This window comes from Alnus glutinosa, chromosome 9 (assembly GCF_958979055.1).
Source record: "Alnus glutinosa chromosome 9, dhAlnGlut1.1, whole genome shotgun sequence".
NCBI classification, from domain to species: Eukaryota; Viridiplantae; Streptophyta; class Magnoliopsida; order Fagales; family Betulaceae; genus Alnus; species Alnus glutinosa.
This window is the reverse complement of record NC_084894.1, coordinates 9387261-9400151: the sequence shown is the minus strand read 5'-3', so window position 1 is coordinate 9400151 and position 12891 is coordinate 9387261. Positions and strand designations below refer to the sequence as shown.

Sequence of the window (12891 nt, the reverse complement as noted above, 5' to 3'; positions counted from 1 at the left end):
TGAGAATGAAACGGATGATGTTCTACAGCATCAAACCAAACAACATAGAAAACATGTTTGGTTAGAGAAAAAGTAGGAAAGATTTGATTTTTCTTTTTTGGGGTTGAAGAAAATATAGAGGATACTCGATCCCATATATGCCAGCAAAAGCTTTGTTACATGAACAATTTATCTAAAAAGTAAAGTTGATAAATTATTAGATTTTGAAGGAACCTAGACCTTTTAGATTTCAAAAGAATCTAGACATTTTTAAACACGAGAATCTGCTTTCATACCAGGCTTCTATTAGAATATCATTCAGTAGACCTGATGTGGGGGAGATTCAAATGTTTATTTTTTCATCTCACAATTCTAGAAAGAGAGCCACAAAAAAACAAAAAGCACAAGACCGAACAAAAACAGTAATAGGAAATGACAACTAATGATAGAAAGAAAAAAAAAAAAATTAGCCGAATGAAGATAGCAACCCTGCCCTCCTCCAGTAAGATGGTTCTCAGATTTTGTTAAAGGCAACAATGTCACAGCTTTGGATATATTCATTGCAGGGTTCGACCGTAAGACGCTCCTCAATTAGGGAATCCACGGATACAAGGTCATCCACAATTGTGAGCATGATCTGAAGCTTCTTTATTCCATAACCTACTGGAGCCAATTTTGCTATACAAATTCAACAAAATAGAATTCAAGTTAGAGCATTGCTAAGCATACACTTCCATCATGAAGAAGCAACAAGTGTCTAAATTCTTGATAAAAGAAGTAAAACTTACATGCTCCCCAAAAGAGACCAGGCATCTCAATACTCCGAACAGCCTCTTCCAGCTTCTTCATGTCGGTCTCATCATCCCAAGGTTTCACATCCAAAAGGACAGAAGATTTCCCACCTATAATGATCAAATGTTAAAAGAACAGGCCTACAAATACTCCAGGCAACGTAATTAGCATTGGCAGGAAATCAGTATGGTAAGCCAAAAGTTGTGCTGTGATTTTGATGGGAAACAGTGCCACTTATGATTGATAATTTCAGGATTCAAGCCAAAAGAAGACGCTTTATGGACAATATGTCAAACTATATGGCAGAACATAAAGCAAAGCAGCTTTATTGATCATCTATTTTTGAGAAGCACTTCATGTAAATCATACAACTTAATAAATAAAGCTTACTCTCTTTCTTTTTGGAGGATGTCTTCTTAGCTGCCTCCCTCTCCTCTGCTGCTTTCTTGTCCTCCTCTGTCTCATCACCAAAGAGGTCGAGATCATCATCATCATCTCCAGCAGGAGCATCCTGAAAATTTCATATGGGCATAAGGAGCGCTCTGATTGAAGATGACAGAAATTTTTTTAGGATAAGTACTAAACTCAACAGTAGACACTACTGCTTTCAACATAACCGGGGAGTCACTCTCATGGAATTAGATGATATAGGTGGATATGGAAAAGACAACCATAGACATGCTACACATGAACAGAATGCATAAACCAGCAGCTTTATTTCCTACACTGAAGCAAGGATCAAATGTTGATTTTGATTAAATTTAAGAGTCAAGTATTTATTTTTTATTTTTATAAGAGTCAAGAATTTATAATTTTATATTTCTTGGCATAATTTGTACTTTTAATCCATTAAGCTTTATTTTGGGTTATTATGTTATTGGGTCTTCTTTATGGGTTTTGCGGACTTTTGCCAGTTATTTGGTGTGGGTTTTAGTAGTTTAAGGCCAAGGAATCTAAGTAAATTAATATTAGGTGTTGGATGCCTATAAATAGAAATGTAAGGATTTTTTCTCATGCTTGTTCAATAAAGAAGACGACAATGAAAGTTTCAGCAACGAGGATTGTATGATGCCAAGGAAATCCTAATTTACTTGTTTTCAAAACATTAATTTTTTATTTTTTATTTTTTTTAAAAGAAAGAAAGAAAGAAAAAAAAAACAGTAAAAGATCAGGGGTGGTCGTGCAACTGGTCCCCCCCCCCCCCCCCTCCTCCGTAAACAGCTACCTATGTCCTGTTGTGGGTGAAAGTAACAAGCCTCCACAACTAAAAAATAAAATGTATTTTCTCAAAATATTCTTATAGAAAAGTGAGAGAAGTTTTCTAAAAAGAATTGTGTTTTGTTTTCTGAAAAGTGTTCGGGGTTTTTTTTTTTTTTTGACAAAATGTTCCGTTTGATGACTATTTTTTGAAAAGTGTGTTTCAGTGTTTAAATAAGAAAAGACTTTCCAAGCATGTTACAAAAAACGACCTAAGTTTTCTCTTTATTTAATCTTCAAATCTTACCATTCTATTATATCATTGAAAAACTCCAATTCCGTAATATTTCCTAGCTTTTACCCACCAAAATTCTAGCCATAGCTTGTCCTAAACTTTAAAACAAGTTTGCTGTCCAATTCTCCTACATCAGATTTGGAATCACATCTTTTTTTCTACACTAATTTCAGTATCAGGGCTGCTGTCCTACATCATACACATTTTCAAATCTACTTTCAGATTTGCACAGAGCCAAAAATTCAGTTCATCTAGTCAAAAGCAACTATTCAATTTAAAACAGATGAACATAGAAAGTTTCATATATATATATATATATATATATATATAGAGAGAGAGATAGAGAGAGAGAGAGAGAGAGAGAGAGAGAGAGAGAGAAAGAGAGAGAGAGAGAGAGTTATGATATGGGTCAATTTAAACAGCTCCATGAGTTTACACTTTATACAACCAAGGAGGGAGGGAGGGAGAGAGCATCCTTCCTTGTCTCTAAGGATCGGGTGATGGGTCCTGAGTCATTCACTTCGAAATGGCTGGGTGCGTCTTCTAGTCGGCAGGATGGGTCTCCTTCCTACGTGGCTGTAGTTCGGGGGGTAGATGATTCTCTCGTCAAGCATGCAGGGATGCAACGCTCAATTGATGAGCCGAGTGGGTTGGATTTGCTCCCGGAGTCATGCTCTAGGGTGGTCGATGAAGGAAGGAGGGCGGTGAATTGCTTTGACCTAGAGGAGCAACCGCACGGATCGCCAGAGAATTCCTCTTCACACGGCTTGCCGCTTGATCCGTTGGTTAAGGGTTTGAGTCCTCGTCTGGGTAAGAAGAAGATTCACTGTGCTCACTCTACACGAGGCGTGTCTTCACTTTTGAATTTGAAATTGTATGGGTGGATACGCAAGCTTGTCAGCTCTACTTGGGCTTTGGGCCGGGTTATTCGAAAGCATTTGGGCCGTTTTGCTGGGTTTGGTTTGGGCCCCAAGTGCAAAGGGTTCCGTTTGGGTCGATTTTTGCAGAAACCTTATCTGAGACACATTTTTAGAGTCCCTTTTTAGTCGGTTATCTCTGAGGATGAGGGTCCGGTGTCGACGGCCGATCTTGGGCGTTCTTCTCAGCCGGAGTTATCGTCGCCTACAGTTTTTGGGTTGGTTCCGGGGCGATAGGGACAAAACGACCCGTCGATGGCCGATCGTGGACGATTTTCTCAGCGGGAGACTTCATCGCCGTCAGTTTCTGGGATGATTCCGGGCTTGTCTCCTGTTCCAGTTTCGGCCTCTATGCCTAGTTGTTCAAATCTTGTCGTTTTATCTCAGGAGGACACTGTTGAGCCGTCCCTTCCTTTCTCCTTCCCTCCTTCGCTGGTTGCTCAAACGTCTTCGGCGAATCCCCTTATTGGGTCTGGTTTTTTCAGTGGACATGGTCTTGATGCTGCCACTGTGCCTTGTTGCTCTGGGTTTGTTCCTCTCACAGGGGTGGCCGAGATGGGTGAGAGAATTCGCTCTTCTCTCCCTGTGTTGCAACCTTTTAAGCCTTTCCAACGTTATTACTGAAAAGCTAGGGATTTCAGGGAAGGTCAAGTGAAGTGGAACGATGGGCTTCTTGCTGATTCCATGGAAGCTTCGAAGAAGACTGGCGGCTTTTGTAATAAGGCTTCGGTTGTAGAGCCTTATTTTAAGGAAGATTCTGCAGCTCCCCCTTTGAAGTCTTCTGCAGATACGACGAGCAATGAGAAGAAGGCAGTGAGCAATGGGAAGAAGGGCTTCCTTTGGAAAGGATTTCTCAACCGGAGGCCGTCTGTGTTGGCCCCTTCTACCAATTCCTCCTTGCCATCTGAGTTAGCCCTGTCTTCGACTCCGAAGGACAAGGAAGTTGGTATTGTGAGGGACAGCGGCATTACCAAGTATCAACAGTGGCCGGTTGGGTTCGATCAGTCTGAGGAGGCCGTGGTGTGGGAGTAGGATGAAGAGTCTTGGGATGGGGTGCCAATGGTTTGGGAGATGGATGATGGTCTTGATGTGGAGTCGTTGGCAATTCACGATGCTATTTCAGAGGATTTTTTTCGAGATCGTTTGGTAGCTCGCAAAAAGACTAAAGGCAAGAGGGAGCTTTTGAATTTGAAAAGCTCCGTTAACTATAGAGATGTGAGCGCTCCCTCAAGACGCCGAAAGGATAGGATCCCTTGACGTAGGATTGTGTTCTCCTTGGTGGGTTTTGTGGTCTTGGGCTGTTCGGTTTGTAGGGTTTGTTTGGGCTCCTTTAGGTTCTTTTGGGCTCTTCTTTTGGCTAGCTTTTGGTTGCTTCTATGTATACTTCCGGTGTACTCAGGGGTGTCTTACGCTTTTAAATAAAACTTTTATTATTTATCAAAAGAGAGAGAGAGAGAGAGAGAGAGAGAGAGAGAGTTATGATATGGGTCAATTTAAACAGCTCCATGAGTTTACACTTTATACAACCCTTTGTTCAAACAACCTGGCCAGGACAACTAGGTAGAACATTTACTATGTCAAGGAGACAAGGACCAAAATTCAGGAGCAACCAACACTACTTGCAGCAACACTTTTCCCATCCAATTGCAGCATTTATATTCCCATTTGCTTTCTCTAGTACTAGGGGGAGCAAGTTGTGGAGGTAGGGAGGGTGATAACTGATAAATTCCCTCAGAAAAAAAAAAGTAAAAGGAAAAAGAAAGAACCACGACAAAAGAACCAACTTAAATGCTATTACATTTTTTTTTTCAAAAAAAAAAAGGAAAAGGAAAAGAGAGAGAAATGCTACACGAACTCCCTCTTTTATACTCCCAAATGCTTACTCCCTAACATATGAGTTGCAGAAAGAAAGAGGAAAGAGAGTACGCGGATGGGATTTAAAATGTCATAGTAAAAAGCTGGCATAGCAACTGCCCCATTAGGGAGTAAGCACTAACATTTCTCTAAAAAAAAACAGAAATGTTAGAGAAATGTTGGGGGGCTCGTACCAGTCAGGGGAACATCACTATTTATCTTTTCTTGCCTTCTTTGAATGGGAGGCCCACTTATTCTCATTTGTATGTATTCCAAGTTATTCAAGGGAAATAACACACGCGCACACGCATAGAAAAGCATTCGTTACCATTTGACAGCGAGCAAAGCACCACCCATGGAGATAAACTCAAAAGAATATAAAAAATAAATCCAAACGGAGAGATCCAACCATGGGCATCTCAGATTTGCTACCAGTACCATCGTTAGTGAGATAATCGGAGAACAACCCATCATGGCAACATGCGAGCAGTCATCAAAAACATATACACGGAAGTTATTTATCACAAAACATGCATCCAAATGAATGAATTAAAAGCAATCCAGTGCATACCTTCTCAGCAGGAGCAGCATCAACTGGAGCACCTTTGCCACACACTCTCACCCCAACAGCTTTCCCAGGGAAGCTACCAAATAACAAATAACCAAAACAAAAATACAGTGTTATTCAAAAAAGCAAATGACAGAGCAAAGTACAACAGTAACAGACATTTAAGCCAGAAATGAGAGAGTGGAAACAAACCTTGTAGCCAGATGGGTCGAAACGGCGTCGTACCACTTACTAGCATTCGGAAAGGAGTCTCCGGGATTCTCCGAAACGGCGGCGTACACCTTTATGTCATCCCTTGTCAGCTTATCCCTGCAAACTCCACGACCAATATCGTTAACATTTTTTCTTGACAATAGTGTTTTACCAGTCTCAAATTGGAGAATAAATAAATAAATATAAATTAAAGAAAAAGAGTAATACCCAGAAATATAAGCTTTGCCGGAGAGGAACTCGTCGAGGCATTTGAGGCCTGATTCGGTGTGGAGATCTGAGAAGGTAACGGCCATTGAATTGGATTTGATCACGGAGGAGTGAAGGGGAGGCGGAACTTAACAAATATCAGTCCAAAGAGAATGATTCTTGTCACTATGAGCGATATTTATAGTGTTAACATTATTCTCAAACCCTAGAAGGATATTCCCTTTTCCATGCTCCTGTTTTGCTTTTCAACTTTGGCTGTGTTTTTGTTTGCAGTTTCAAAATGTTACATCAAAAAATAGTAATTTTAAAATCTGTGATTTGAAAATATAATTTTTAAAAATATAGTTAAACATTTAGTTAAATTGTATTTTAACATTTAAAATTGTACGTTTTAAAAACGCATCACATTGCTTACGATTTGAAAATGTACACTTTTTTACATTTTTAAATCATAATTTTTTAAAAGCACATTCTCAAATGATACATTTTTTACGATTTACTTTAAAAGCACACTTTTGGTTTGCGAAATCGCAGTGTCAAACATACTCTTAATGACATTGATCAACTGTCTATCTGCCTCAGAAGAGTTAACATGAAACATTCTGAGAGGACTGTGATTCAACCCCACAAAGGCAACAAGCACAATAAAACAGTAAATAAAGAAAAGTAAATTATTGTTTAATCATAAACCACAAATCAACACAAAGATTTTAGTTACGAAGTGAAAACCCTTTGAAACTTTAAAGATAAAACTACTTCGGGGTAGCCCAATCCAAGAAAGCACTTCATTATAAAAGATCAAAGTACATACATAGACATTTACAACCCTTTGTAACGCTAAGACTCTGTATAATAACAAGCTATTTGCTGACAAATCTTCTACACATGATCTCTTTACCGACCCACTAGTAAACTTCAAAACAGTTGAAGGAAGTGTATGGTGTAGTTTGAACGAACTCAGCTCCAAGAAAGGAAAAATGGCTCAACAATAGTGCAAGAAAAGCAACCTCTTTGAAAGTTCTAGAATGTGTTCTTGATATGGTTGCTTACCTATGGAGAGAGAGCATCCTAAACAATTTATAGGATGGAGAGAAGAAACTTAAAAACGTCTTCAGAGTAGTGCGAATCCCGCGCGGCATAAGGACGGTCCAAATTCTGTGTGTACGGATGCTACGGTTTCATCAATAACTCCTAACAAACCCAACAACGCCAATATGTCCAAGTGACGGTGCTTTCTGGAGTAGCAAATGTCAGCACGTCAATGTTGTTGAGAGAATGATATATATTGAATCACGCAAATACTGTACATGAGAGGCCTATATATATAGGCTAGTACATGAAAGATATATACACAACATAGCCCATGTGGGACAATACACAATATATATAATAATATAATAATATATAATCTAACACCCCCCTCAAACTCAAGGTGGAGTGCAAGAGACCATCTTGAGGTTGGACACAAGATCGCGGAACCGCCCTGGAGGATGAGACTTTGTGAAGAGGTCCGCGAACTGATCATAAGACGTGACAGAATGAAGTTGTAGAGAGCCCTGAAGAAGATGATGACGGACAAAGTGACAATCAATCTCAATATGTTTGGTCCGTTCATGAAAAACATCATTATGAGCAATCTGAATAGCACTTCTATTGTCACAGTAGACAGGAGTAGCTGAAGAAAGAGTGACACCCATATCTTGTAATAGCCATCGCAACCAAAGGAGCTCCGAGGTGGTGTCAGCTAAAGCACGATATTCTGCCTCAGTGCTAGAGCGAGCAACAACAGACTGCTTCTTACTGCGCCAAGAAATAAGAGAGGTGCCATATCATTCTCTCAACATGGTATCAAAGCACAGGTTCTGAATCACACAAATACTGTACATGAGAGGCCTATATATATAGGCTAGTACATGAAAGATATATACACAACATAGCCCATGTGGGACAATACACAATATATATAATAATATAATAATATATAATCTAACAAAGGTGACACGCTTGGTAATAGAGCTCTTTGGAAGTCTTCTAGGACATCATCGTGAGCACATCTTGGTGCCATCCCTGGTGACAGAGCTCTTTGGAGTCCCCTGGAACACCAACCGTTAGCACGCCCTGTGACATCTTTGGTAACGAAGCTTTTTGGAAGTCTAGCGTCAGCACATCTACGTGATGCCATTGGTGACGGAGTTCTCGAGTTGATCTTCAAAGTCTTTATCACGAAATCTATAAGCACGACTTGGTGACAGGCATGTGACGACTTTACACATAACATAAAAATACTTAGGTGTTGAAAAGGCTTTTGATAGTGTGCGTGGGAAACATTTTTGGTAGTGTGTTGCATTAGAGTGTTGCGACATGTACAAGATGCTATATGACTATCAGCATTGTGGGTATTGTTCTAGTAACATCCTCTACTGCCGAGAGAAGAAGATAATGGAGACTCATAAGTCATAAGCTGCGCTAAGGCATGTAGAATAAAGCTAATCAAATCCTATTTAGGTGTAAGAGAAGTACTAATATTTTGTTATGTTGTATTATATTTCTAATATAGGTATGAGAGACTGTTAGTTGTTTTCGTGTGTAAAAGTTTTTCAGAAACTGTACGACCTAGGAATGACCTAAAGCCCATACCTGGGAGAGGGCTCAACTGAACCTGGGAAGCATGGTCTAAACGCTCAAACCTAGCAGCCCTTTATGTCCGAACCTAGCAAGGGACTTCAATACATCGAAGGAGGCCCATAACCTAGCAAACTCAGAGCTATTGCTCAGTTAGCAACTCAAACGCGGGAGCATCCAGATAGGTGCCAAATCATCAGCCCCCCATCAAAGACACTAGAAGGTCAAGAACGCAGCATATAAGTAGGATGAGAAAAACTGAGGTACATATCACATACACAAAAATCAACAACCAAGTTGCTAATAATCCTTCTAAATACACATAGGACTGTATGATGTACAGCTACCAAAAAAAAAAAAAAAACAAGCTGTACTATATCGAAACTAGTCGCTTTACGGTCCAAGGTAATGACAGGATCCCCAGGCTACTAATTGGTATTATGATCAGACTGCTACTCCAGCTACACTATAATACAATAAGTCCATGTCTCCCACTCAAAAGGCCAGATTTGGGGGTCCTTAACCACCAATAAACCTACTGGCACTCCGCCTCTTAGCACTATAATGTAATTGGCCATCTAAAAAAATGTTGAGGGGAAAAGGGGCTAGTTTGACAACTTAGTAAGTAACATAACTTATCACAAGGCAATATAATAGTTTAATTTAGAAATTTCAGAGTTCACATATAGAAATATCAGCATTAATAAGAAATGTGCATATGTAATCATCATTCATAGTGTCAGTTTTATCAACCACTGGCCCACTTCTGCATTTTTACCATGAGCGGTGCACGTTTGGGCTCGTCCATAGGACCGATCCCGAAAGACCCATGGCTCATCGTGTCGTCACAGAGGAGAGCTGCCGGGTTAAAAAGCTCTCTAGGTGAGAACCCCCCGGCCGATAGCCCCACACTTTTGGTGTGGTTGCCCCACTATTCATCATCATCATCATCATCATAAGATCCGGATCACATCATTATGGTGTCGTGGGACAACTTTGTTTGATGCACATAAAACATACATTCAACATAGTTTCATCATCTTGTTCACATATAACATATATATATATTGAGAATCATAATCTCATTATCATCTTCATTCATCCAGGTGATTCACAGGTAACATATTCATTATTTCATACTTGATATAATAGAACAAATAATATTTAGGTGAGAGAGTCTTTTAAAAAATTCCCGACATTTTTCTTTTGAAAGTGTTTTATTTAAAATTTCACTGGGGTTTTAAAGTTGTGTTCCAATACCTAAAAAAATTCTGAGTATAATCTTTGTTCCTCCTCCCTAAATTGGATCACACAAAAATGGATTTAGAGGATATTCCAAGGATAGTAATTTTGGTATAAATTGTTGGTTTAGCTAAAAGACCTTTGAAATTTCAGCATGTATCCACCTATGTTTTATAACATAACCCCAATTTCTTTAGATCAAATATGTAGAAAGAACTAAGTATAAAATACAAACTTTTTGAGTGAAGCAAATACGTAGTCCTTGCATAAGAAAGATTGTTCAAGATAGGATAAGGCAGAAAAATTGGAAAAGAACTCAATGAAGCAAAGACGATATTTCATTTGTTTCATGCACTATCACCATTTTTATTATTGACGAAGTCTAACAAATAGGCATAAAAAAGCATAACTTATTTTATTTTAAATTCTCTAAAGATTATCAAAGGAATAAAACCTTTCATCAACATTGTGGAGTCGAAAGCTTTAGTAAGCATATATAAAACCTTTCCTGAATAGAGATAGATGGCCAAGAGCTAAAAAAAAAAAAAAAAATCAGGATCAAAGAACACAAGGTTAATTGGACTATGATTAAATCAGTACCAATAACAATCCAATATCTATATAAAAATGGATTCTATCAATCTCCTACACCAAATAATGGATTTAAGGTAAGGCTTTAATGTTTCAACTATAATTTAGGACTAACAACAATACCGCAACTAGTAAGATATAGCCACAAATCCCACAACTTCAATATTTGCACGGCTATGATTAAGAAATCAACATCTCAATTCCAACATACTTTAATCATATTTTTCAGAATCATCAAACTAACCTAGATTTTAAATCTTCAAGAAATTAACACCCAAAAGTCTACCCATTCAGTTTTCAATAGGAATTCTCAAAATTTTTCTCAAAGACCCATTCTGTTGATGCAGTTTTCGGTACCGTGACGTACGCCTTTATTGGTATTTGCTCCGATTGCTGCAAAACAATAAATGTGAGCAAAAGAGCTTGCCGGGGGTGCCGGCTGGATCCCACTCCGATGCTTAAGTCAGCATGTATTTTGAAAATTGAAATATAACAATAAACTAGGGTTCTTGAGAGAAATTATCCATCCTCTTACCTGATACCTCATCCCCCTTTTTATAAGATTATTATGTGGGTAAGTCATTGTTGATGTGTTCCACGTTCATGTGGTAGTTGAGTGGGACCCTTTAGTGGGATGAGATAGTGATTGAGTGGGAGAGTGGGACCCATAATGGGATGAGATAGTGATTGAGTGGGAGAGTGAGACCCATAGTGGGATTTTATCCCTAACACATTCTGTTCTTAACTACCCAAAATCTGAAAATCAAAACTAAAAATTTAATTCTACCGAAAAAAAAAATCCTTCTAAAACTCAGAAATTTCCTCAATCAATTATCCTAACCCTAGAGTAAGATTAAAACCCATAATTTATTACTTACAGGGAACAAATTTTCGATGCTATGGGGACCCAGAAGTCGCCAGAAAACGCTCTTCGGTGACGTTGCCGATGCGGGGCTGTGGTCTACCTGCCCAGCGGCGTCGTTCGCCCAGTCCGGTGGCCAGCCCACTGGCTGGGTCGTCTTCCTCTCCCATCACTCGACCTCTTCCTCATCTCTCTTGTCTCTCTCTTGTTCGGGTGGTATGGGAAGGAGAGAAAACAAAACAAAGAAGGAAGAAGAAAAAGAAGAAGAGATAAAAAGAATGGGTATGGGACCCTTGAGCGAGTGAATCGAGTGATAGAGAGAGAAAAAAATTATATAAATATATTTAAAGCTAAAGAAAAATGTACTGAAAAAAGAAGAAGAGAAGCTTAGAAAATACCTGTTCGTTGGTTTCTTTTGATTTGTAAGTTTCTGAGTTCTGAAGCGGTGAAAAGGAAGGGTAAATTATCTTCTGGAATGTTGAGTGGAAAGGTGAAGAAGAAGAGGGGCCACCGTGTATTTAACTCAGGACAAGGGTGGACGTGGCTTGAAGAAGAAGACTCTATTAACTTGCGGGCCACGCATGAGGGATGTCTGGCTTGAAGAAGAAGACTCTATTAACTTGCTGAAAGAGCCCACACGTCCCTCATTTTTTTTTAATACTTAATAACACCTTATTTATTTGTCTTAATGAAATATTTATAGGACTTAGTCTCTTTTAATTATACCAATAATAATAATATTCTTAAAATATTTTAATTATTATATATTTTTCTGGGGTGCTATAAGACCATCACAATAGGCCACCACTGTGACACTGCAAAAGTTGATCTCACATTGGGTGGGTGGGTGGACTACCACATTGAGTGTGTGGATTATAAAAATGTTTATAGTTGATAAGTTTTACATTAATTCCTTACTATGTAAGACTAAGCTTTATAAATGATTTTAGGGAGCTCTAATGATAACTTGACTAGTTTTTTAGGAGTGATAGTGCAAATATGGCGAGCACTTTCCTTAAGTCATTACAAATGGTATCAAAGCTACATAGAAATACTATGTGGTGTTGAGGCACTGCATGACATGAGTCCTAACAAAGACATTAGGAATTTAAGTGGGGGAGATTGTGACACCCCAAAAGTTAATGTCACATTGATGGGTGGATTGCCCACATTGAGTGTGTAGATTATAAAGGGGCTTATAAATGCTAAGTCTCACATTAGTTCCTTACTATGTGAGACAGAACTTTATAAGTGATTCTAAGGAGATCCAATAATAATTTCAATTAGTTCTTTTAGAATTGTAATGCCCTAACTTTTATAGAAGTCACATAGCGGAATATCTCATATTCCATGTGGTGCTACAACTTTTCTCTACACTCATAGTGGAAGATTTCATGAATTCTTTTTTTTTTTTTTTTGAAACCACAAACTTACTTCGCAAGGCAATATAATAAAGCACTATACTGAAACCACATTTTATACATATGCAAAAGTCATTGCATAACTTATTTAATTTATCTCTTTATTTGTTTTGTTAGGCGCATCACCCTCG

The 12891-nt window shown here is 38.6% G+C and overlaps 1 protein-coding gene across 1 annotated transcript; it reads right to left on the bottom strand.

The window, feature by feature from the left end:
• Positions 1–246: 246 nt before the first annotated feature.
• LOC133877090 (elongation factor 1-beta 2-like) lies at positions 247–6185 on the bottom strand. The gene is made up of 6 exons (XM_062315327.1): positions 6023–6185; positions 5795–5911; positions 5606–5678; positions 1162–1282; positions 768–881; positions 247–657 (listed from the first exon to the last, which is right to left on the bottom strand). The coding sequence occupies exons 1-6, from the start codon at positions 6106–6108 to the stop codon at positions 494–496; spliced, it is 675 nt and encodes a 224-aa protein (XP_062171311.1). The 5' UTR covers positions 6109–6185; the 3' UTR covers positions 247–493.
• Positions 6186–12891: the final 6706 nt, after the last annotated feature.

What these genes read in the sequence shown, in the direction of transcription:
- LOC133877090 (XM_062315327.1), bottom strand. Translation starts at nt 6,108, where the DNA reads ATGGCCGTTACCTTCTCAGATCTCCACACCGAATCAGGCCTCAAATGC. An exon ending in TCGACCCATCTGGCTACAAG is followed by an intron (nt 5,679 to 5,794) that starts GTTTGTTTCCAC and finishes GTTATTTGGTAG; the next exon opens with CTTCCCTGGGAAAGCTGTTG. An exon ending in ATGCTGCTCCTGCTGAGAAG is followed by an intron (nt 1,283 to 5,605) that starts GTATGCACTGGA and finishes TGAAATTTTCAG; the next exon opens with GATGCTCCTGCTGGAGATGA.